At 41.6% G+C, this 27,671-nt stretch overlaps 1 protein-coding gene across 5 annotated transcripts in view; it reads right to left on the reverse strand.

Moving 5' to 3' along the window:
• Window positions 1–27,671, reverse strand: part of LOC118505994 (growth factor receptor-bound protein 2) — a 49,391-nt gene that overhangs the window by 13,803 nt on the left and 7,917 nt on the right. For 2 of the 5 annotated variants that reach the window (XM_036042570.1, XM_036042567.1), the window contains exon 2: window positions 25,895–26,737. In XM_036042570.1, the coding sequence (XP_035898463.1) occupies window positions 25,895–25,972 (78 nt within the window). In that variant the 5' untranslated portion in view covers window positions 25,973–26,737. Of the gene's footprint in view, window positions 1–25,894; window positions 26,738–27,323; window positions 27,474–27,671 lie in introns of those variants that run through there. The other 3 variants (XM_036042568.1, XM_036042571.1, XM_036042572.1) reach the window with 3 other exon arrangements.

The following is a 27,671-nucleotide window of genomic DNA, read 5'->3' on the forward strand; positions in this document are numbered from 1 at the left end:
TTGACCATTCAATTAGGTCACAACAAATTAATTACGCGAATAGGCCCAATTCATCCAATGTAAGGCCTATGAAAAGACAACGAGCTTTCAACATAGAAACATTTCCGCAAGAAGGAAATCCATATGAAGACGAAACTGAAAGTCAGGCGTCATATGAACGATACATGAGAAATGTAGAGAAACAGGAGAAAACAAACAACACTTCATGTACAGCAGAACTAAATTTTTTAGAATGAAGTCTGCTTTGCCCTATTTTATATATCATGGTAAAGCAGGACAACAGATAAAAATTTTAATTGACACAGGATCCAATAAGAATTTCATAAACCCAAAACATGCGAAAATCTCACATGACGTAACGAAACCCTTTATCGTATCATCAGTAGGAGGAGACTTGCTTGTCACGAAATATTCACAAGCTAAAATATTTGCCCCTTATTCCGATGTAAATGTAAAATTTTATCATCTACAAGGACTGAAAACTTTCGATGCCATTATTGGTTACGATACCATCAAAGAAATGGGAGCATTCATAGATGCCAAAAGAGATTACTTTATTATAAAAGATAAAATAATACCTCTCTTACTATACCCGTTACAGGAAATTAACAGGATCGAAATAAGAGATCAACATCTTAACAACCAAGAAAAAGGAAAATTACATTCATTCCTTAACAAGTTTCAAGATTTATTTCAGCCACCTGACGAGAAATTACCATTTACAACAAAGGTTGAAGCAACCATATCTACGGATGACACCGAACCAGTTTACTGTAAGTCATACCCATACCCCTTGTCTCTCAAACATGAAGTGGAGACACAGATAAAAAAATTACTAAACAATGGTATAATTCGACCATCCCGCTCACCATATAACTCACCTGTTTGGATTGTACCCAAAAAGGCTGATGCATCTAACGAAAAAAAGTATCGACTTGTGATCGATTATAGGAAACTAAACCTAAAAACTAAGAGTGATAGATATCCTATTCCAGACACGTCAACAGTTCTTTCGAATTTAGGAAACAATAAGTATTATACCACACTTGATTTAGCATCAGGCTTTCATCAAATTCGTTTGACAGAAAAAGATATCGAAAAAAGCTTTTTCAATTAACAATGGGAAATATGAATTTTTACGACTACCTTTCGGTCTAAAGAATGCACCTTCTATATTTCAGAGGGTCATGGATGATGTTCTAAGGGAACATATCGGAAAAATCTGTCATGTCTACATCGACGATATAATAGTCTTTGGAAAGACATTTGATGAACATTTGAAAAATTTGGAAATTGTTTTGAACACATTACGCGAAGCCAATTTTAAAATACAACCAGACAAATCAGAATTTTTAAGAACTGAAGTTGAATTCTTAGGATTCATTGTCTCAGAACATGGTCTGAAACCAAATGAGAAAAAAATTCAAAGCATACAAAAATATCCCGAACCTAAAACTATCCGAGAGCTTAGAGCATTTCTAGGACTCTCCGGCTACTATAGAAGATTTGTTAAAAATTATGCTGCTCTAGCAAAACCTCTAACAAAACTCTTAAGAGGAGAGGATGGCCAAGGCCACTGTAAAATTACAAAAAATCAATCAAAAAATTTTCCGATTAAATTTGACGAAGACGCCACTCGCGCATTTAAAACTCTCAAGGAAATTTTATCATCCGAAGACGTTTTAGCGTACCCCGATTTTGATCATGGTTTTATATTAACCACAGACGCGTCCGACAAAGCAATCGGAGGTGTTTTATCACAAAAAATCAATGGTATTGAAAAACCAATAACGTTCATATCCAGAACATTATCGAAAACGGAAGAAAACTATGCTACCAACGAGAAGGAAATGCTTGCTATAGTTTGGGCTTTACATTCCTTGCGCAATTACATATATGGTGCAAAAATAACAATACTAACAGATCACCAACCTTTAACATATGCAATGTCGCCAAAAAATAACAATGCGAAACTAAAACGATGGAAAGCGTTCATCGAGGAACATAATTATGAGTTACGCTACAAACCTGGAAAAACTAACGTTGTAGCGGATGCGCTATCAAGAATCCAAATTAATTCTCTAACACCAACACAACATTCCGCTGATGATGATAGCAGTGAATATATACTGTCTACTGAAGCCCCCATCAACGCTTTTCATAACCAACTAATATTTAAAACAACTAACAATTCGTCCTATGAAATGATGACGCCGTTTCCAAAATTTAAAAGGCATATTTTTTGTGAACCAGAATTTACTAACCAATATTTAACAGACAAACTAAAAAGATTCCTCAATCCTAACATTATTAACGGTATACTAACCGATGAAGTAACTATGGGTCTTATTCAAGAAGTGTATAAAAATTTATTCAATCCGAAAACAATGCGATGTAGATTTTCTCAAATACAAGTTGAAGATTTAACAAATGAAGAAAAACAACTAGACGAAATTAAAAACATTCATAATTTTGCACATAGAAATTCGAAAGAGAATTCATTACAATGCATTAAAAGATTTTATTTCCCAACGATGAGAAAAGTAATAGAGTCATTTGTAAAAAATTGCGAAATTTGCAAAATGGAAAAGTATGATAGGAAACCACAACAATTTATACCAATAAAGACTCCAATCCCCAGATATCCAGGTGAAATTGTTCACATTGACATATTTGCGTATAACTCAAACTTGCTGTACCTTTCATCAGTAGATAAATTTTCCAAATATCTCAAAGTAAGATTCATCAAATCAAAATCTATTGCAGATATAAAAGAAGTAATGCAAGAACTTTTATATGATTGGAATTTACCAAAACATATCGTAATTGATAACGAATGCACATTTGTTTCAAATGTCATAGAGCAAATGATTAAAAATCTAGGTATATCTATTTTTAAAACTCCCGTAAATCGTTCAGAAACAAACGGTCAAATCGAAAGATGCCATTCAACAATTCGTGAGATAGGCAGGTGTATCAAGGCACTAAACCCAGAAATCACAGATAAAAATTTAGTGCAACAGGCTGTATACAAATACAACAACACCATTCATTCGTTTACGAAAGAGACCCCCAAAAACGTATATATCGGAGAACAATCGGAAGAAATGTCGTTTAGAGACAGAGCGTTATTAAGAGAAAAACTTGATAAAAAAATTATAAAACTATTCGAAGAGAAAAATGAAAAGATGAAAGATAAGAAATATAAAGACTATGAACCAAATCAATATGCGTACGAAAAGAGGAAAACAAATAATAAACGAGATAGTCGTTTCAATATGGTAAAGATTAAAGAAAATTATCCTACGTATGTAATCGATACACATAACAGAAAAATTCATAAAGTGAATTTAAGAAATCCGACTAATTGATTCATTACTCTTATCATTTCAGTACAATCCTTATCGCTATTTCATCGATAGAATCGAGTAAAATTAAGATACATAATGTAACAAATGATCCATTAGCCATAATACCGATAGGGAAAGCTAAAGTACAAATTGGGTACATTAGAACAATTCATCCAATAGATTTAGCCGATATCAACGAAACAATAGAGAAAACATTGCTAGATAGTCCAAATGGAATTTTTACTGAACCTATCGACAATTTAATTAGAATAAAAGCTAGCATGCTACAGGACACTTTGGCGAAAATCAAACCATTTGTGAAAAGGCAAAAACGATGGGACACGATAGGTAAAGTTTGGAAATGGATCGCTGGAACTCCTGACGCCGACGACCTACATGTCATTAACTCCACAATGAACTCCCTGATAGCAGAAAGCAACAAACAAATAATAATCAACCAAGGTTTCAACGACAGGCTGAAACAAATAACTGATGTCGCTAACCAAGTCGTAAATATCGAGAACGAACGCTATGAGTCATACCAAGTAGAAAATCGAAAACTTATTCTACTTCCCAACATAAATATGTTACAAGAAAAATTGGATGTCATAGAAGACGCTATACTGTTAGCTAAACACGGGATTCCGAGCAGTAAGCTACTATCCCTTGAGGATCTGACCTCAATAGAACAGTTCCTTGAAAAGAATAACATTAAATACAACACACCGGAAGAATTGCTAAGGCAATCAACTGCCCAAGTTGCAGTAAATGAAACTCAGATACTATACATGCTAAAGTTCCCCAAACTATCTCCAAAAATCTACGAATACGACTATATCGATTCGATAATACAACACGATGCACGTATAATCGTCACACAGAACTATATATTACAAAATCAAACCCACGTATATTCCATGGCAGAGAAGTGCCAACAACAAGAAGACGTTTATATATGTCCGCAAATCGGCATACAACAACCCACAACATGCATTCAACAAATTGTGAAAAGAGAAGATTCACAATGTGACTACGAAAAGATTTATAGCCAAGGCTTCATAAAAAGAATCAAAGAAGACACAATACTAATCAATGACGTCATAGCAGAAATCGCATCAAACTGCAGCAAAATGAACCAAGTACTGAACGGTTCCTACGTCATACAATTCGAAAATTGTAACATCATCATTAATGGAGAAATTTATTCAAACAATGAAGTCACCATTCCTGGTAAACCATTTAAGTCAACAACAGGAATTAACATTGACAAAGGCGAAATCAAACATAGACCGCCTCTTCAACTGATACAAAACCTCACAATAGAACACAGAGAAAAGCTAAAAAGTATCAACCTACAAAACGACTCCTTGAGATGGAAATTTAACATATTTGGAGGAACATTTGCGTTAATATGCATATGCGCATGTATAATATTTCTATTCTTCCAATTCAAGAGAACTACAGTAAAAATAGACATGACTCAAGCGAAACAACTCGAAACCTTTGTCAGCCGACCTATCTCGTTCCACGCAGCAGCGAGACTTTGAGGGCAAAGTCACTTAAGAGGGGAGGAGTTAAGACATCGTAGCCGAGTTAAGCTGATCTCGCATCGAAGACGACATCGCAGCATGGGCTAAAAGACGACAACGCAGAACGGCATCGAGCATCGAGAATCTGCAACGCAGCAGAATGCACCGAGCAAAGCGATGACGACGAAGACGCCGAGCAACGCGACACTGGCCACGCGCAGACAGCTCCAGAAAAGGACACCGCTGCACGTGGAGAGCCAACGTGGCCAAACCGTGGGAACCATCGTGGGTTCCCGACAGTAGGGCACAAGCTGGGCGATGATAAATCAGTTGTAATTAGGAGTTCGAAACGATAAGTCGAGTTGTAAAATTATCTCTAGGTTTAATAAAATTTTTTTTATGACCAAACGGTTATAAGAAAGTTTAACTTACTGCTTGATAAGTTTCTCGTTGGGTGAGTATTCTTGGGAACGAGGAAGATGATAGCCAAGTCGGTAAGTGTAGATTTTATGTAAATGAGAGATTGCGTAGAAATTGAAATCTGAAACTGTTGCCAATGTCTTGGCTCGATGAAGAAGTGCATAAATCATAACCTAGTCGGATAGGTTGCGACGCGAAAATGCGTTGGAGTCATTTTTTGAAAACTATTTTAGATTTAAAATTAATTCTGGTCTAATTTGATAATAAAGCAACCAATCAAACTTAACGGTCGCTAATAATGCGCAAACACATTAATGGCAGCCACTTTGAAAAGCATAAACTTGGCCCGAGAAATATCTCAACAACCGAGGTACACGCATCACTTTCTTCACTATTTTCACTGGCAGAATTCTGTGCTATTAAACAGGCAGGAAAACTTCCTTCCCCCTAGTTCCATCCCACAGCCAGTCCCCCCCCCCCCCCGCCCCCATTGCATCCACAACAAAAGGGCGGTTTTGGGAAGGAAAGGTTACAGCGAAAATTGATTCTGGAAAAGCGTTCCCTCCACACGCATGTGCATGCAGCAAAGCAAGCAAGCAGGCATGTGAGTGTGTGTGTGTGTGTGTGTGTGGAAAGTCCGGATCGGCGGCAGCTACCCAGAATTTAAATTGGTTCAAAGTAGCATGGCGGAAAACGGGGAGGCCCCTTTTTCATTCCGGCCGTGATTTCGTTTGATCAGCGCGGAACCGGAACCGGTAACCCTGAAACGGAGATTCTGCCTCCGATCGAGGAAATCCACGGCAAAACCGGGCCTTTTGTTAAGTAATATGGGGCATCGGAAATAGTGGATTCACCCGAAACGTTCCTCGGGGTTGAATATTGAGTGCGCGAATACATTTCACCAGCCGCTCCACTATTATTGGGGAAGTTTAAGTATTGAAGCGATCCTGTACATGTAGGTTAAGTGTTGTATGTGTTTGAATAACGTTTGTTGCGATATTTGTAACAATGTTTTGGTCTATTGTCGAATTGTTTAACTATAATATTATCTATATCTTTGAATTTGGATTATAGTCGATCTAAAGATGTTTAGATAAATTACATTGGATAATCGACTCGAGACAGATTGGTGGACTATTCTTTGATTTTGCACACAACAAGATCGGAATCTTTTCCCCATTATTTTTCAACGTAGCTATCCGTATAAATACAATCCTCGATATTGCTCACGGGTCTAGCGCCATCGTCTGCTAATCTAATATCACGGCCTCGTCTATTAGACATCTGTTAGACAGATTGTTAGACATGGCCAGATCGCCAATCCTTTTCCAAAAGCAGCATCAACATCATCACTCCATCTCAAACTGGTCCCACCACACCTTCTCTGGACTGGGTCGCCCGGTGTCATTCTCATGATATGACCAGCCCAGCCCACCACAGCTCAGTGAGCTCTGCAATTCTCCTTCCACAAGGGACCAAGCTAGTCTCATAAGTTCGACATAACCTAGCTGGGGCCCGGTAGTGGATGCTATAGCAGCGACAGTCTTCACCCTGCAGAGGACCTGGGTTCGAAATACCATCCGAGTTACTCCTCCGTAGAGAGGACTATACAGATCTTCACGATGCGGCAAATCTTGGAAAAGATGGCGGAGCAGCAAGTTGTACTCTTACCATCTCTTGATTGATTTTAAAGCTGCTCTTTTGGAATCCCGGCCAAGCTTACTAGGCTTGTAAGAATGGCAATGGCCAACATCACATGCCAGGTGAAGATGGATGGAAAACTACTTACAAGGTCCTGCGCCAGGGAGATGGGCTTTCCTGTCTTCTTTTCGATCTGGCACCTAGAGAGAGTCATCCGTGCCCCGGAGGTGGAGTCTTCGGGGACCATCATAGACATCATTGATTTGAGGGTCTCCTATGTAGCAGAAGCTTCATGTAGCAAGGTCAAACGTCAGCACCGACAGCAACATTGATGTTGAGTTACGCGCGAGAGTGCAGGCTGCCAACGAGGTCATACTACCTATTCTTCCTCTTCCTTTACACTACAACCTCGAGAGGTCTTGGCCTGCCATTTCTGGCTTTCTGTGACTTTATTTAACCCGTAGTAAAGTAGTCAACCTTACGTACGGGGAGGCGGTCCGGATGGGATTTGAACCCCGGCCCTGCCGTGTGAAGACCGGCGCCCCTCAAAACACCTGTACACTCAAAACACCTGTCGCAACGGACTAAACTGGGACTGTTCAGAACATTTATAGTCCGATTATTCACAAACGCCTCTGAGACATGGACTCTGTCCAAAACTGACGAAGCCCTATTAGTCGCATTTGAGAGGAATATGCTCAGAAGGATTTTTGGCCCCGTATTTGCGGAAGGACAATGGAGGAGCCGCTACAATGACGAGCTGTACGGTGATCTCACCATCGTGCAACGCATTAGATTTGCCAGGCTCCGGTGGGCTGGTCAGCCCGTCTAGTCCTTTTAGGTCGTCCGAATTGAGATGGGGTGATGGCGTTGAAGCATCCTAGGGAACGGCCGTTATGATTATAACGCAGACGACGATTGGCAGTCGACGGTGCCCAGCCGGCTAAGACCGCGAAGCGGTTGTAGCGCCGGATAAGTAAGTAAGTAAGTAAGTAAGTGAGGATTATCCAAACATATGGATTTGTGGTATTAAAAGTCTAGTAATCCATTAGATGGCCAGCATGACCAAATAGGTCGTTAATTGATAATGAGATTATTTAATTTGGGATCCATCAGATTCATAAAAAAGTTGTCTTACAATTTTCAAGTATTTCTGCAAGATTTTCTCGCATTCGTAGTTTAAAATCCTTCAAAACAAGAACTTTATTGCTACTATAATGAATAAATAAGTAAAGTATTTTTTATAAAATGAATCAATTTCCAAATATCATAAAATAATCTCATTCACTAAGCGCGATAGTAAAAAGGGGTCCACCCAAATGCTTCTCGCTCGCCCATACTAAACCTACAAACAAAAACTAAAGCGAACAAATGCAACCACAATATGTGGTCGTGCAGTAGTAAATTACCCCCGGACAGTAGTGCACAACACTGCTCATATGTTCGCTCGGTGCATAACTTTTAGCTGTCGTCGTCCGTTTCTAACCCGACCACACTCATTCAACAACGGAGAGCCTTCAGTAGTGCGGTGACGTTGTCGCTGTAGTAAAACACACTACCGAGCGCATCATGTTTTTTTTCCATCTCAAACACCCTGACAAAATGAAAAAAGCTCTATAGACAGTCGACGCAACCAGGGAACAGAGCTAGGGACACATTCTTCCATCGATCTCCGCGCTCCGTTCCTTCCAATCACCGGAAGTAGTTGAACCAGCTAGCAAGCTAGTGTGACATCGATTTAGTCTCCTCCGTTACCTAGCACTAGCCACACACACACACACGCGCGGACATTGTGTTCACTCCACAACCATCACCCCCTCGCCTCCATCATCCTCCGCTTCACCTCCGTCGGGGGAATGGCTTGATTTTTTTCTTCACTTTTTTAACCGTTCCGATGCATGGTTGATTGATGAATTGCAATTTCCCACCAAAGGGGAGAGCCCTGGTTTCCCTCTCATCAAACCTCGCCCACCGATCAGAATGCAATTTTATGCTACCCCACCACACATACACACACGCGCGCGAGTTGACTCACTATAGGGTCGACAAAAGATGAGACAACACCGGGGGAGGGGCACGATTGAATGGTGGTCGGAATTTGATGCAATTCTACTTCCTCGCTGGTGGCTCATCACCATCTCCTCAAACCCCCGATAGGGTGGCCAAAGCAACAAACAAAAAGCAAGGTGCTTGTACAAGCATTATTTACTTCTTTGACACGCTTCTTTTCGCACGGCCCGCGCGGCCTCCGGCACGGCCGAGCCAACGATCGGGCACACATTCGATCGGATTCTTCGCAAATGTGCTGACTGAATAAATCATCGTAGAAAATAATGTTACCATGTGTCCCCATCATGAATAGTGAGTAAGGAGGAGTCGACTTTTTTCATACGGATATGACACGAAGGAATGAGTGTGTCCATGTTCCGTGGAAAATGTAAAAGCAAACAAACACCAAATGTCATGTTGCAAGCCGTTCTCGAAAAACAAAGATCGCCCGGCTGATGATGAATGTACGATGAATTGCGGAAAGAATTATTCATCATTTTTGTGTTATGTTTACTGCTCAAACATTCTGAAATTCTGATAGCAATTTTTATTGCGTTACGTACGCTGCTTGTGCACATTCCAATGCGGGGACAGTTAAGTTGTTTACACGCTGGAACCTGATATGTGTAAAGTGTTGTAGCATTTGCTTAATGGATTGTAGTTTGCAATATTCCAATCGATTCGGTAAGGTAAAGCCATATCCGGAAAGGCACCATTCATTTGATGTCAATTAGCGAATTATTATGAAATGACTGTATTATTTATTGTTAACACTATTTTATTTGTAGTGATGTGAATTACAGGGTTTCTCAAGCTAGTTCATCATTGTAACACTATATGCCAACAGCATAAAACGCTAATAGGACTAATCGTATATACAATTCATCCTCGTTGACCCTTTTCAACATCGAGAAACAGATTTTCAACACCGTAAAATTCCAACTCACCAATTGAAAATATCCAAGGTGTGTATTTAGGTGTTTAGAAGGTGATTTTTTTGTTTTTTGATTTTGAGTTTATGGGTCATCTTCGCATTTCAAATGTTGTCCCACAGAGGAAAATATTTGGTTGCATTTTTCGTCAAACAATCGCTAGCGATACCACCACCAGCACCTCCTTCGACACTTCTACAACTCTTTTCAATACGCTTACCCTCGATGACCACAGAACTGCTATGACAGGTTGAGAAATGTCAATTTGCTCTAAACAACTCTATCTGCTATATCCATATACCTAAGAAAATACCTACTTGATAGAGCCGACAAGCAGCGCGTTTATACTGCTTCACAACTTCAATGTACTTTTGAAAATAAGTCTGTTAGAATTTGATTGTGTATGTTGAGATATTTTAATGTTTTTTTTCTGTTCCATAAAGCATTCTCCTGCTTCTTATTTGGCACCACAACCTCGAAAGCCTCGGCCTGCCATTTATTTTTTTTGACTTGATTTCTTTGGTTGTCACAGTCCTGCGTACAGGAAGACGGTCTGGATGGGATTCGATCTCTGGTCTTGTCGTGTGAAGATCCAACGGCACAAACACCTCCGACACCGTACTACCCCAATCGATTAGAATCCATTGAAGTGATAGGGGAATCATAGTGCGAAAGCAAGTAGTGTAAACAACATACAATCGTTGTGTCCAAAATAGCTCCGTCAGCTAGACATTTTCCTTTGTCGAGTTGGATTTTTACGGAGCTTAGTGTGTTGAGCTGTGGGTTAGTTTTCATAATGTTTGACCGGCTTGAGAAACCCTGTAAAGGTTAGGTTGAATGTACTGTGGTTGTTTAATTGGGTGAAGCTAAACTCAATTTAAGGTTTCAGCATCCACTGATGTATCTGAGATAGATCTAACCAAGTTTACTTCAAATCTCGAACCATGCCGGTTGTTTTAAAAAAGAATTTTCGCAACTCATATCAAGCATTTCAGCATTCACACACACGCACACACAACGGGGGAAATAAATACCTCGTTGAAATTATGTTTGCCATTTGCGCCATATTACATTTCGCTGGAAATAATGTGTAGGAGGCAGTCATAATGTACACATGATGCACCCTTTCACGGTGGCTAAATTACATGGCTAATATGCCCAACCGATGATGAATGTGCACGACGCTAACAACGACGCATTTTTCGTCAAACAATCGCTAGCGATACCACCACCAGCACCTCCTTCGACACTTCTACAACTCTTTTCAATACGCTTACCCTCGATGACCACAGAACTGCTATGACAGGTTGAGAAATGTCAATTTGCTCTAAACAACTCTATCTGCTATATCCATATACCTAAGAAAATACCTACTTGATAGAGCCGACAAGCAGCGCGTTTATACTGCTTCACAACTTCAATGTACTTTTGAAAATAAGTCTGTTAGAATTTGATTGTGTATGTTGAGATATTTTAATGTTTTTTTTCTGTTCCATAAAGCATTCTCCTGCTTCTTATTTGGCACCACAACCTCGAAAGCCTCGGCCTGCCATTTATTTTTTTTGACTTGATTTCTTTGGTTGTCACAGTCCTGCGTACAGGAAGACGGTCTGGATGGGATTCGATCTCTGGTCTTGTCGTGTGAAGATCCAACGGCACAAACACCTCCGACACCGTACTACCCCAATCGATTAGAATCCATTGAAGTGATAGGGGAATCATAGTGCGAAAGCAAGTAGTGTAAACAACATACAATCGTTGTGTCCAAAATAGCTCCGTCAGCTAGACATTTTCCTTTGTCGAGTTGGATTTTTACGGAGCTTAGTGTGTTGAGCTGTGGGTTAGTTTTCATAATGTTTGACCGGCTTGAGAAACCCTGTAAAGGTTAGGTTGAATGTACTGTGGTTGTTTAATTGGGTGAAGCTAAACTCAATTTAAGGTTTCAGCATCCACTGATGTATCTGAGATAGATCTAACCAAGTTTACTTCAAATCTCGAACCATGCCGGTTGTTTTAAAAAAGAATTTTCGCAACTCATATCAAGCATTTCAGCATTCACACACACGCACACACAACGGGGGAAATAAATACCTCGTTGAAATTATGTTTGCCATTTGCGCCATATTACATTTCGCTGGAAATAATGTGTAGGAGGCAGTCATAATGTACACATGATGCACCCTTTCACGGTGGCTAAATTACATGGCTAATATGCCCAACCGATGATGAATGTGCACGACGCTAACAACGACGATTGTTGAACTGGTTTCGCTTTGGCGAATGGCAATCAGCCCACTTAATTCAAGCGTACCACAGTCCAATAGAACTCAATATGTTTAATTGAAAGAATTTGTGAACCACAGATTTTTTAGATCTTTATTTAGTGGCAAATCTCGAGGATTAATACGTCGAAGAGCCAAACTCGGCAGGAGAGTATCAGTTAACAGCTACTTTCTCGAGAGGTGGAAGAGAAGCCATCTTGGTACGATTGTTACTCCAGATAACAATCAAAGCAGCAAGCTCCGGAAGCTCACTATTATGAGTACTTATGCTCCGCCCGTAGTCCTCTAAGAACTATTTTAAAGGACTTGCCTTCAAAAACAGATTGAACGATGAATCCATGATGAATCAGTAATAATGTTACACAGATCGTGAAAATCCAGCATCCCATAAGAGAAGCGATGTAAATCTTATTAAAAAATCATTAAACTCTCAATTTTCCGACTCCGAGATCTGGATTTCATTATTCCATTAATCACAATTTTGCTTCCAATGGTGGGGTAATGGTGTGAGCTCCATCGGTCCATGTGTGCGAACGGAGCATGTCTGGCAGACATACTTGCTCAGTATTGTCCTATCCCATTTCCTTAAATTCATTAACACGACCGTCTCTGGCACATTAAACGATTTCGTCGAAGCACTTACGATAATGTCTTCCACGCCTTACCCACCTTACCGTTCCTTGTGCCCTGTTGTCATCAGCTTCGTGTCGTAAGTAATTGTAATAGCACGACCGGCTATATGACACACGCCACTGCTCAGGACAAAGCTTTCCTAGTGTACCATAAACATTTGTATTTTGTACGCAACTTTATCGTCATATTCAATCACAGTTTCGTCTCACAACACCGAACACAGCATCATATTGGACTGGAAATCAAAATCGATCAAGGAGCACACAGCACATAACTCCTACAGACCAGAGGAGGTACAAGATTCTACGAGCAATATCTGTATACTCTCACTTTCCGCCTTTGTAGAATTAAATTTCCATTCGCGTTCGCGATTCCGCGCACACTTGTCGAATCGCGAAAACGTTCGATACTTCCAGCAACCCGCTGGCTATGCAACCCCGCTGGGAAGAAGAAAATCGTTCCGAGGTGTAAATGCGTGGAAATGAACGTTTTATTAAAGGCAAAACCCCCGAAACGCGGTTTCGTACGTGCGTGCGTGTTCAAGGTGTTGATAGACACTCTTGGTGTCGATGATGACGTTGATGATAGTGCTGCTGATGACAACTACGTGTCGTCGTCGTCAGTACACCCCGACTGATGATTTCCAATTCCAATTCGCTGCTTATCACGAGCGGGAGGTATGGCACGAGAAGAATTGACAACCAACCGATAGATGTAACCAACGGCGCCATGACGGACGAAAAATGCACAAACTGAAGAAAATAATAGGAAGATGATTAAGCATCAAATGTTAGCTGCAAACAATGGACATTGACAGTGAAAAAAGGAAACCAATATCAAGTAATGCTAGGTTAAACATTGCTACAAAGCGAATAGATAATAAAAACAAAGTGTAGAGTGAGCAAAAGCGGACCACTGCCAGAAGTTGGATGGCGACAGTTTGCATTGCTAATTTTAGACCAGCATCGAAAAGGCGCGTATCGTTAATTGGTCGTGCCTCAAGCATCGTCCGTCCAGCTAATGTCGCCTGTCATCATATCATTCTCAAGCTACTTACACTGTATATGGGAGGAGCTTGGGGTAAAAGGAGCTCCTAACATTTTACTTAAAATTTTTTTATCTAAGATAAAACATTTTGTGATAAAATAATAAATGTAAAAGTGAATTTAGATATACACAAAAAGTCGCTATTTTATTCATTTTTGAATATTGCCGCAGGCATGGCAAATTCAAAATTTAATTAATTTAGTTCTAAAACTCAAAGAAAATCACATTATTTTTTTTTAGGCCATTTCTGAAATTTTCGCTTCGATAGTGTGTAAGGGGTCTTTTTAAGAGAGCTTTAATGTAGATTTATTTATGTTTTGCAGCTGAAATGCTGATAGCTTTTCATACGAACTGATAAGCAGAAATAAGTAAAGCCTCGCATTATACACATTATTTTTTTCCGACGAAATCCCTAAACTTCGATGCTAGCAAATGGTCAAAGCAAAGCAATGGTTTGTTTTGGTTACTATTCGAATTGCCTTGACTGCTTTCGGACTGCTTTTAAATAGAAATTATAGTTATATAAATGTTATATACAGGGTTTTTAAGTTGATAAGGCAATAGCTTCCATTTTTATGGCAGGCTTCTTAGATGAAATGGCAAACAAAGCTAGTTAAACGACTTCGTATGACAGGGAAATCAAATAGCTTTTACTGTAATGTCCTCAGATGATACCATCATAGTAGCCGTTGATATTGAACACGTCCTTTCAGCGCTCGGATAACTGTGTACAATATCAACGGCTACTATGACGATATTATCTGAGGACATCACAATGAAGGGTATTTGATTACCCTATCATCTGAAGCCGTTTCCATATCTACTAGCTTTGTTTGTCATTTTATCTAAACAGCCTACCATAATAATGGATGATATTGCCTTTTCAACTGAAAAACCCTGTAATATCATCTCGATATCTCATTTATGCAGTTATGTAGCATTATGCAAAATTTTTTAGCACATTTTTATTTGCCCAAAAGCCTTGCTAATTTGGTCAATTTCATTGTCAAATTGTCAGTTGTTAAACGTTTCGGGATGAGTTTGCCATGTTTGTGGCAACTGATGTATGCTTTCTAAAATTTCTAAATTTTCAAGTCGAAGTTACCATAAATCCGTATATTAATTTCCCACACCTGAAATCCATATCGTTCTCCTAATCTACCTTACTAAACGTGATTTTCGAGTCTTGAAAAAGTTTCGCTCCATTTTCCCCTAAACACACACACAAACACACTAATGATCGGTGACACACGAAAGCTCTTTGTGGGTAAGCCGGTAGGTTCGGAAGAGATGAAATTATTCAACACTAAATGGTTTGCTTTAGCAAATAAGCTTCCGTGCGAAAAATTAAGCTCCTTCCACGGTTGGGGTTTCCGTTCCGATGATGTCGCCACTTGCTTTTGCTCCCCTTTACTAGGGAAGCGCATGAAGGGTGGCGGTTCAAGTTGGGATGAAATGTAAATTTGAAAACCTGGTGTAATTTACAAACTGTTGTCAACAAACTAATCCTCCCCCCAGCCCATGGTGTGTAAAGAAGAAATGAATTTGAATATATCATTCAGGACGTGCCAATGAAGAGAGCCTTTTGCTATGCTAAGTAGAGCACGGAAACGAAAATAGTATCTTGTCGGGGAGGTGGTCGCATCTGCAGAAAGCCGGCTTGTTGCTGGCCATTGAAATGAAAATGGAAAACAAATCAAGACATGCTTCATAGGTACATTTTGACAAACTGCCAATTTTATTCCCGGCAACGAACGACCGCAACTCGAAAAAGGGTTCGCATGTGACTCGTGGAGCACCGTGGGGTGGAAGGACCACGCAAGGATCTTTCTGTCAATTATGAACGACCCTTTCCTTGGGTCTACGGATTATACAATAAATTGGAGAAAAAAAGACACATAATGGAAGTGAATACAGGAAATTTACACATCTTCTATATCCATGCGGAATCTCTTCCCTACGAATAACGATGCACAAGAAACGGTTACAATCATAAAAAAATGATAACTTATTGTTTTCCTTCTACGCCTTTGCGGAATTATTTTAACCTTCCGAGTTACACCGATCCAAATGTAACTTCCAATTATTCTGACAGTGAGCGAGATGGTTGGAAATGAATCTCAACATCAAGGCTGAACATATTAAATCAAAACAATTCTGGGGCAAACCTTCCTGGCCCCAACCATACTACACGTGGAGGGGTAGTTTCCCGCCTCGACCTTATCTAACCCAAGCTAAACAATTTCGGCAGGTGTTCTTCAGCAAACAAGCTACCTTTTTTCGTTCCTACAAATAAAATGATGAGAGCAAAATAATGTACCTCTCCTCTTCTGGGCAAAAACCGGCTCAGCTTTTGGGGGAGCAGCAGGAGGAATGGGATAAGTTTTTCCATTTCACGCTTCGAAGCGTACCCCCTTCACCTACTCTACCCCGTCCCCGTTCCGCCCTTCCCCGGTTTGCTAATGAGCCGGAACTATTCCCAGAAAGGACGAGAAAGCCGTGGATCCTGACGAGACGATGTAACCAACTAGCAGCGAGCCTTCAGGTGGTTTAGCGTATAAGCTAATCCTGTGTGCTTATCCCGAGGGTGCACATCGTTTCCTTCGGGAGCAAGGATCCATTCGGGAACCGTCCTGTCTGGTCGTGCGATATTGCTTTTTATTAACAACCGATTGAACGGCTCAAGTTGGGGAAAAAATTTACCTACTCGGTTTTGCAAAAGTTGGGGGGGACGTGTTCGGTTGAAAAAGTATTCAAAATCAATAACCACATACTTCAACACCTCTTGGCACCATGGGAAAAACACTGATATCGAGCAGTATTTCTGGCATACTAGACTTAATGATACCACATAGTTGCATAGTCAGTCCTCATTACGGAGAGACGGTCGGTGGATGGGATTTGAACCAGGTCCTTGCAGACTGCTGAAGCCTCAACCACCGGGCCGAGCCACTCTTATGCCTTAACATCAATGAAAATGAAGTTCTAGAAGTCCTCCTTAGTTCAGGATAGGGCAACGTTCAAAATAGTGTTGTGCAAACTAAGTCAGAATGAGTGAATGAGTTAAATCTTTGCAATGACTGAAATGATTTAAATCATCACTAAGAGCAATTTCAACTCACTTGTGATTTAACTCTCCGCGTGTCGACTAACTAGTCACTCATGAGTTAAATAACTCATTGGTGATTTAAATCTCTGTGCCGACGAACGACTCACACACTACTTTTTACAAAGAGTATCTAACTCATGAGAGAGTTAAACACAGTTGGTTCAGGGAGTTCAATCATTCCTCGAGATTTAACTCTTAAAGAGTGAGTGTAAGATTTAACCCACTGTTCTAACTGATTGACTCTGATTTAATTCACGTTACTGAGGGGTTGTTCCCATCACTAGTTCAAAACTGACGAAGAACCGTGTTTTCACTCTTTTATTGCTTTTTTGGCTTCACGATGTACTGGACTATGCTTAACTTACAATCTATTGTTGATTATATTTGACTACGATCTGAACATGGAGTTCTTGCTCACAAACGTTGGTAGAGATGGGATTCAATGTTATGACCAATCCTGAAATTATTTGTCAATCCTGAATCCTGAAATCCTGACCAATCCTGAAAGACGCAGAGCTTACCAATCCTGAAATTATTTGTCTAGTTCTGATGTTTTTGGGGAATCATTTGTTGAACTGACTTCTTTATTCTTTGGCACTAAACCCCCGAGACGTCTCGGCCTGCCATTTCTTGCTTTCTGTGACTTGATTTTACACGTAGTAAAGTATCACGTAGTAAAAGCAAGCTCTGCGAAATCTGCGTTAAATTTTCTAACAAAATGAAGTTGTATTGAGCTGTTCGAGAAAACCTTTTACATGCTAAACATTTAACCATAAAATAGTTATCCTTGAACACAGCAACAATAAACACATTCCGCTAACTCGTTTGATTGCTCTGCCAGCGCACTCTCAAACATTGAAATGTGACTGAGCGCTGTGTGTGTGTTCTTGTCGTACGAAATTAGGTCAACAATTTCCCGCCGGTGATGTAACAACATTTACAAAACCAGAACATTGCCAACAGGCCAGAACTTTGAGTACAAAAAAAAAAAAAAAACACACACAAACACAACTGCCAACGCTTTCATCTTTCCATCTGACGGCGATGTTGCGTTAAGAGGGCGGAAAGTAAAATCAAGCAGAGACTGTGTGCTCCGTGTGCAAAATCTGCCAACAGCAGCCTGAAGTTGCCGTATCGAAACCCCTCTCACCGGGGCAGCCGTCCAACAAGGACACGTTGGGTGAAGTTATGCAAAATCAAGTGATGTTTTTTCCCACCCCAAATAAAGTCCTCGGGATAGCCCAATCGATGGACGCTGGTCGCTCACTTTCCACCGGGGGAAAATCGGGCTGACTGACGGACGCGAAAAGCTGACTGACAGACACAAAGCCGGGGCCCCAGTCAGCTGGGCCCGGTGAATTCGTAGCGACCCAAGTGCAATCAATCAAAATCAGTATCATTTGAGCAAGCGACATCAGATGATGACGAGCGGCCGTCGTCAACGTCGCACCAGATGGTACACTTGAGCTGATCTTTTATTGAAACCGGCTGCGAGAAAGATGTGTCGCATGCTTATTAGACCGGCCTATGTACACGGATACCAGTCTCAGTTGGGGCTTATCAAACGCGTCCTTACCATTGTACTGCGACAAGTGTGCGCTTATTATTTTCTGAAACACGTTGACATGGCCGGGACCTATTTGTCTGCTATAAAAAGGACTAAACGCAGAACAAATGTATTGGCATTTTGTACAATTTAAAGCAGTCTTTTAAGGGCTTTAAAGGCGCCGGACAATATTCGCAATCTTCTTAGCCATAGGACTATTGTGGTAGGCGTTCTACGATCCCCGACAATACATTAGATTAGTATCTCGAAATTGCCTCAAACTGTGATTAATCAACGGCCTGTCAGAGTGCGAGAAACTTTCTGCAGAATGTAAGATAAGGGAAACTTTCAAGACCGGAAAATGAAAGAGAGAGAGAGAGAGAGAGAGAGAGAGAGAGAGAGAGAGAGAGAGAGCATTATGAGATCTATGCAAAGTTGGGGAAAATTTTAAATAAGATTTAACCAAACAAGACCCTGCCGCATAAGAAGATGAATGATTGAGACAGGTTCCCCTGCAGCTGATAGCAATCATTTCCCGGGTTGTTTTTTACTCCATATAACAAAAAAAATCAGAAAATCTCTCCACTACAAAATGACTTCTTCGAGGAAAAGATCGGTCTGCATGCTGTAAGCGCTTAAAGAAACGAATGCTAAGCATTTTACAGTTCTACGAACTGAGTAATTGCTACTCCGGAAACGATATGCTAAACAACGTTTTACAAGTAGTACTTCCCTCCCTCCCTTCCCCCACCGATTATCCCCCCCATCCCGTTCCCTTCATCGTAGCTTCATCGTATGAGTCAGAGCAAACGGTCGATGCAGACGGTACATCGCAACAACCATGAGTCACACGGCGTCAAGGCAAAAGGTGCAAACGGCTGACGGCCAGCAACTTCCTACGTCCCCCCCTTTCGTTCGCCCCCCTTGCCTCGTTATCCGATGCTTTATGTCGCATCAAGAAAAGTTTCATGACGGTTAGGGGTTTCTTATCATCACCTTCGTCTGCTCTTATGCTATGGTGAAGCCTCTCAAAAGCGATGAAGAAATAAGAAACAAACATGCTTGACATACTTGGTGCCGACAGTGGTTTTATCAATGGAAAACTTACAACTGTGACGACACGAATGGGCCCCGTTTTTTCGTTGTACGTCTTGGTTAAATTGTGCGTTTTAAAATGCAAGCTACTTGCATTACAATTAAGGGTGTTATGTTTCCTCTGTGGAATTTTCATGCAATTTTTCGACATAAAGCTTCATTTCATGAATTTCAAAGTCATGCAATTCAGTCTGTCAAACAGACGTTCCTTTTTACTTAATACGCGAATCAAAACCTCCCTCAAAACATCGGCATGCAAGGGTTCGGTTATTGAGGGCCCACATCGTAGTCCAACATGACAACAAAGTATTAGACGTTGCTAAAATCTGTTTTCTTCTTCTTCTTTGGCCTAACGACCTATGAATATTAAGGTCCTGTCATTTTTGACTTACTACATTTAGTGATACCGCATAGTTGGATAGTTCAGTTCTCACTATGGGGGGAACGGCCCAGATGAGATTTGAACCGGCACCACATTCGCCTCGACCACCGGTTCAACCCCCAAAATCTGTTTTGGACCTTTTCAGTAACTTGTATTCTAATAATTTCGGAATTATTTGCAATACGTGCAGAAATGCATCTTCCGGTAACAAGCCTCAGTGGCACAAGTTCTATGCTGTAACGAAAATTAGCAGGGGCACAAACGATTCCCGAAATCCCAACATGACAGAGCGGCTTACGCTGAATTGGTTCAAGTTCGCCGAAGATTATATTTGCTGGACGCACGAATACCGCTACGGCATGTTCTACAGAAAGGAACCCGATGTTCAAATGAGCCGAAACTTTGGGCTAATAATTTCAGAGTAAAGCTTCCATTGGCGTGCATTTCAGCGAAAATGAAGCAGGGGAATTACGCCGAAATCCTAGAAATAAGCCTTACAAATCACGGTCAGACAATGTTGGGCACGGGTTTCCAGCAGTACAATGCTGCTATTCATAATTCTAAACTAAAAAAAGGCAGCAAGATAATTAACGTGGTATTTATGATAAATTTTGTCCATAAAATCACGACTTATTGATGCTACTCATAACAAATGGTTTGTACACTCACTATGGGTAATTTACAAACTCTTAAGATTTTTTAAATGTATATAATAATAATAAATCGCCTTCTGATCCGTTCTTCAGTATCAAATCCCTTGATCGAAGAAGTTTTTAAAGTGCTTCTAGAGACAGGTTCTAAGAGCAAGATCTTGAAGATTTAATGCATCCTGGCGCTCCACAGGCATTAAACCGTGCTGCCCTTCCTGAGACCTACAGTTCCCTTTTAACGACAGATTCCTCGTTGCACGAGGAAATTAAGACCATACCGAAAGTTTTGCCCGATAGTAGTTCCGAGCATTTTCGGGGATAAGTATGGCCATTTAGACCAAAGTAGCCAGTATTACACTGACGGATCATCCTCTAAGGAAGGCACCGGCTTCGGCGTTTTTAGTGAGTCTGCCGAAACATTTTTCAAATTGCGGGAGCGTTTACACTGCTGAACTAGCCGCAATCTTGTACGCACTATTGATGATAGCAGTGAGACCTTCGGATCAGCACTTCAATTTCACAGATAGCCTTAGCGCTATTGCAGCACTAAGATCCCCGAAGGCTGTTAAGAGTCAGGATTTCCTGCTATCTAAATCATAGAATTGCTTGGCTCAATGTTCGACAAGGCGTTCAGGATTTCGCTAATTTGGGTACCTTCTCATTGTGGAATTCCCGGCAACGAGAAGGCCGACTCACTGGCCAAAACAGGCGTCCAACAAGGCGCATTTTACGACCGTCCGATCTCGGCCCGAGAGTTTCTTCGCCTACCACAGCAACTTTTCCTGTCTCGCTGGCAGAGCATGTGGGAGGCGGATGATCTCGGGCGATTCCTTTTCTCGATCTCTCCGCAAGAGTCCCTGCGGCCTTGGTTCGGTGGGCTCTCTGTAGACCGGGCGTTCATACGCATGATGTTTCGACTTATGTCGAATCATTTCGCGTTGAACACTCATTTTCAGCGTATAACTCTGGCTCAGACGAAGGTGTGTGGCTGCGGTGACGGATTTCACGATGTGGACCACCTTCTGTGGTCCTGCGTGGAGTTCGAAACCGCAAGACTCTCCTTGTTGGGCGCAGTCGAGAGCATCGGCAGACGAACGGGGAACAGAAATAAGGCAAGTGTTGGCGACTAGGGACCTCCTCGCATACATGAGGCTCATCTTCCGATTCGTCAGCGACAACGATCTTATCCTTTGAGTCCGCATCCTCATTATCCTTCCGATCCATATCCGCCAAACCTTTTTTTGTTATTCGGTTGTGTTGTCTTTGTCTTAAGTGTGTTTCTTTTTTGTTTTGCCGCGGGTGATCCGTTGACGGAGCAACAGTATCCGGAGTCAAAGCCGACTCTGTCGCAAGAAGGGAGGCAGAAGTTTCTCTGTAACAGTGTTCTCCATCTCTGCCTAGCCTTGATAGAGCGATTTCGGCCTTGCTAGCGTTCGTTGGATTCCGTTGGTGGTCGGCGGGTTCAGTCCCGTGATTAGCAGAGACTCTGCTGTTACGGGATGAAACTCACCGATAGCTTCTGAGTTCGGTGCTGGCCTTATCGAGCTGGGCTATCACTGCTGGCAAATGTTTGTAATGTCCAGATTACTGTTTTCTGTGTATTCTGTGTATTGTAACAGTTCAGATCAGCTACACGGAAGGATGTTCCGTTTAACACACCACACTACTACCAACACATCAACAGAAAGCAAAAGAGACCCGGGCCAAATCATCGATACAACCTCCAATACAGACCCAAACAACCACACCGCAATCTCCAGACTCCTACAATCGAGCACACCCGGGATAAGGCGAAATATCAGGACCTCGAAAGGCCTGCCATTTCTGGCTTTCTGTGATTTGATTTTACCCGTAGTAAAGGAGTCAGCCCTACGTACGGGGGAGACGGTCTGGATGGGATTTGAAGCCCGGTCCTGCCGTGTGAAGGACCACTGGACCGCCCCTAATAACTCCTGCTACTATAGTGGGGCGGTCCGGTGGCCGAGGCGACAGCGGCGCCGGTCTTCACACGGCAGGGCCGGGGTTCAAATCCCATCCAGACCGCCTCCCCGTACGAAAGGCTGACTACTTTTCTACGGGTAAAATTAAGTCACAGAAAGCCAGAAATGGCAGGCCGAGACCTCTCGAGGTTGTAGTGCCACAGAAGAAGAAGAAGACTATAGTGGATATAGCATATAGTATATAGTATATAACACCAAAACGCCACAAAATGGTCACAATAAGAAATTGCTATAACTGCTGACAGATTTTCAGAAGCAATACGACCAGGCCGTTTCTAAAAAAAAAGCAAATTAATAAACCTTAAAATCATGGTAAATACGCTAATAAATAATAAATAAAATAGCTACTTCCTCCATAACTACATCACACCATAAAGCATCAAATCGGGGCAGTTAAACGCATTTCAGATCTGACGTGAATCAGACGATCATATTTCCTTCCAACTATATCAGGGTGTTAATAACAGGATGATGCCATGCTTCTTCTTTTTTTATTACTTACAAAATAGCAATCCGATCGCATGCAGCAGCAGCAGCAGATACAAATCGCGTTTCGCTTCATTAGCAGTAATTGTATGCTTTACTAGCCACCGCGGGGTATCATGTGTCGTCCCTCGCTCATAAACCTTTATTGCTCACCGATAAAAGCCTACACCACTCATATTGATTATTCGGGGAATATATATTGAAGATACGAAGCAGAGGGGTCGGTCTACACCAAAAACTATTAGAATAAAATCACTGCTTCGTGCAAAACAATCACAGAAGCACAGAATTCTCCCTATGAATTCTCCCCAAAAAACCCCTAGCTTCAATTATCTGGACTCTGGGGTCTATAGAGAATAGTGGATGCCATACTAACATATTTCAAACCACATTTGCATTGCAATAAAAAGAAGTGTTGATTATTTTGTTCACCGTGTTGTGTTGTGTTCCAGGTCAATTTCGCCTGGGAACCGATTTTGGTATGCAATCTGCATTGCAACAGGTTTGCAGGAAGGTGTCACGCACCTCACATGCTGTTGTGTCACACTCTCGTGTCCCCTTCGGAAAGTTAGCGAGTCACCGGGAGCAGGAAGTGGGGAAATATGCAAATTACAGAGGGTTGTTGTTCACAGTTTTAATTAACGATTGATTGCATACACTGGTTTTGCACGAGCATATGGAGATGGCAAATTGATCATGTATGAAATTAGATCGCCAATAAGTCATCAGGGCTAAATGTGTGCCACTCGTTACAGCAATAATTTGGAAGCCACAGGCTGACAGATGACGCATCGCACACATCGCTCTCCAATGAAGACTTGCATCTATCTCAAAACGCCCGTCACTGATCCATAGTAAAAATGGAAGAATTGGATTGTTTTTGTTTCCCTATCTCCCCCACCTCCTATCCCCCATGCCTATCTACCACCCACCCCTTCCCCGCTCAGATATTGAGTCAAATAGAATTTTAAATTGGAACCTCGAGGTTGTTTTCAATTGTTCGACCGCGAACCCGGGTTTGCTGTGTGCACATGACCTTTTCGTCCGTTTGGCTATGCTTCTCTGCTGGCCCCAATCTCTGCACACACACACAAACCGGACTCTACACGTCATCGATGGCAGTGTGCGCAAAATTCGCAACAAATAGCAACCGTGCCGGACGGACGACTCCCGCTCATCAGCACCAGCACCAGTAGCAGCATAGCGAAACGATGAGTCATGGCGGGTTTTTGTATGTAGATACGGATTTCTCCACTACCGGGACCGCACCAGGCGAAGAAGTAGTGGACCTACTATGCGCGGAAAGTCCATAAAGTCAAGGAAGTATGTCTATTCATTGTTATGAAGGTAGCGGCTGAATAGCCTAAAAACATTGACCCCACCCCAGGTAGGGTTTCTACGATCGATTGACGTATTACGAGTGTGCAGTGCGTGTACGATTTGCCCGCAATTAAATAAATAATTAAAGCACATTAGAAAAGCTTAGGTTTAAGGGCTTTTTCAGAGAGATCAGCGGACAGATAAGATTGTTTCGCAAAAAAAAGTCAAGCAGTGTTCTCAATGAAGAATAGCCATTCAGGAAGAATATTATTATTGGGCCAGCGGATTATTATCTACCACCGGACCGGTAGATGCGACAGCGGCGCCGATCTTTACACGCCAGGACTTGGGTACAAACCCCATCTGAGCCGTTCTCCCCGAATGGCAGGCATGACCTTAAGAGGTCGTTAGGCAAAGAAAGACGAAGAAGATTATTGTAGCCAAGTACAAGTTCAATTACTAATTGAGAGTCAACTTGTTTGGTCTATAAAATAAGACTTATCAAATAAAGCATGTTTATCCCTCGAACGGAATTGTTGAATCACTTGGTGGGATGTTTCAAGCAAAACGAGAAATATTGCAAATCCATTATGGAATTTTACATTTATATAATGAAATGTTACATACAGGTTAGGAGATATTTGCAATGGGTAGTGCAGTGGAATTTTGAAATAAGCTGCGTTTTAAGAAAGTAGTAAATAAAACACAAAACATTTGCAAGTCTTAGTTTAAATGTTTATGATAGGGCTTGATGAAGTAAGCAACCAAACTAATGGCCAACATTTAACGGATTTGAATCAACCACTAGCACAGGAAACTAGAACAGCTGATTGCAAAATTGATTCCATATTCATGTTGCAAATCTCCCCTAGCTATAGGTAAAATTCCATTATATGATTGCAATTCTACAAAATGATTGAAATAGTTCATTATAAATTTGAAACATTCTTTCAAGCGATTCAACAATTATAATCCCTTAGAAGAATCGATGCCCTCATGACTAAGAATCATGACTAAAGGACGGAATTTTTAAGCAGCTTTCAAATATTCCCTTCCGTAAATCTAAAAAAAGGCAGTGAAACTCAACATAACTTAAATAGTTAGCTCAATACAATCGCTATAACCCTATAAATATTATTTTCTGATGTCATTCAGTTAAATTTTACAGTGGACCACACATTAAATATTAGTTTTCAAAATGGTTGCAATTGCAAACGATTTTGAGGTTTTGTAGACCAAAGCATTTATGCAACTTGTTGTGAGTTAAGTTACCGTGATTCTATTAAAAAAACTATCAGACTGACAATTATTTGTAATTGCTGGGCTATCAATTAAACAACGATAATTCAACGCCGTCTGCCAGCGTTGTGCGCCGTTGGTGTAAAGCCGTCGTTGGCTGTTAATGATAACCTCTCAAACTCACCTTTAAAACTTGGCTCTTTCTGAAGCTCAGCTCATCATCCGCTGTGGCGTTAAAGTCATGCTTTGCGACGGCTTCCATTTTGTGGCTGTGGCGAGGTCCTTCCAGCTATATGTATATGCGTTCAGTATGTGAATCTTGTGGCACTCTGCTCCGCACCCCGCTCTGCTGATCGCTGCTGCTTTCTTTCTTTCTTATCCCACGGTACCCCGTACACGGCACCGTACTTCGTTCCGGATGCGGATCAAAACAACGGATTTGGTTGATTTTCTTAGATACGATTGTACAAACGCACGGCTTATGATAGGGGCTTCCGCCGATAGCCTTAAATCACTGGCGCCGAAACCTTACTGCAGCTGGGTTGTACCGGATCGACGATCACCGTCGCTTCATGGACGCGAGCAACACCGTGATGGGCACCGAACCACAACAAAGCTCACGCACTATTTCACGGTAAACATTCGTACACATACACTAGCGCACACGGAACAATCTACTAACACACTAAAAATGCATTCTTTCACTTGAACGCACTTTCCGTTTTGGGAAGAATTCACCCTTTCCCTTCGCCGATGTTGTTGCTTCTTCTTCTTGTGCTTCACAATTTAAAAAAACGCACGCATCTACGCACGTGTGTTTCACACAAACAACACCACTAACACAGACGCACACTCACACACGCACTTCCAGCAAATCGGTGACGGGGGCCTACTAAGGATAACTTATTTTTAAATTATTTTTTTTTTCTTCTCCACAAACTGCACTGCAATTACGGGGCGACGATGATGATGACACACGCAGCTAAAACAGACATCACATAGACACCGTTCATTAGGTTTAGTGTAGCTAGAGAGTGAGAAAGAGAGGGATGTAACATAAAAATCTATTTCATCGGCAAACAAACACACTATCCGCGGTTCGTGGCTCGCGGCTCACACCCAAGTAAGTAAACAATCAAAAATAATACCACCCCGGAGAGGAGTTGCTGGGGCGGATGGCCCTTGTGACGTCAGTTCTGGTTTCATTTTCGTGTCGCACAACGAGGAGGCGGTCTCCCGTACACTGGGCAACGTGATTTTCTTCTTCTTCGATTTTTTTTTTCGAACAGGAAAAAAACACTCCTAATGAACTTAAAGCTTGTAAAATTTGTGCGCCACGACAAATGAAAACCACCGGAAGTACACACACACACACACAACCGTACAAATTAACGTAGATCCAGAGTCGACTGGTCCGGTGGTGCTCATCCAAACACGTGAGGGCGACACAGGGCACCCGAGAATGGATCACTCCCCGATGACGTCACCCATGTCACTCAGTAGAACGGTTCTAGGTTGGTCGGTGTTAGTGTTCACTTTTTCAACATCAAACTTTATTTTCCAGACTATGAAAATGTCGAAATTAAAAACTTTAAATCGCACTTTTACCCCACCTTTAGAGCACACCTTTCTATGATTGTATCGCGTGTCGCGCGTGTGTGTATTGAGAAGCGCACACACCGCCTACTATCTACTACGGCGGACCGAAAACAACAAACCACACCACAGTACGGACTGGACGGAATGTGGCGCCCGCATCGAGTCTCTTCTCACGCGTTTGCCGTACTCACACTCACTTTTCTTACTCACGGCCGACAAGTGAAGGAAACATGATATGTGCGCGTGCAGCACACAAACGCAAAGCCGCGGTGAGATAGTAATCGCCGGTGAGATGTTGTGTAGGTGAATGAGTAAAGGTTTATAAAGATAAGGATCACGCGCGGTAAGGGCGTTCGGTGGTG

Source organism: Anopheles stephensi, chromosome 2 (genome assembly GCF_013141755.1).
Source record: "Anopheles stephensi strain Indian chromosome 2, UCI_ANSTEP_V1.0, whole genome shotgun sequence".
NCBI classification, from domain to species: Eukaryota; Metazoa; Arthropoda; class Insecta; order Diptera; family Culicidae; genus Anopheles; species Anopheles stephensi.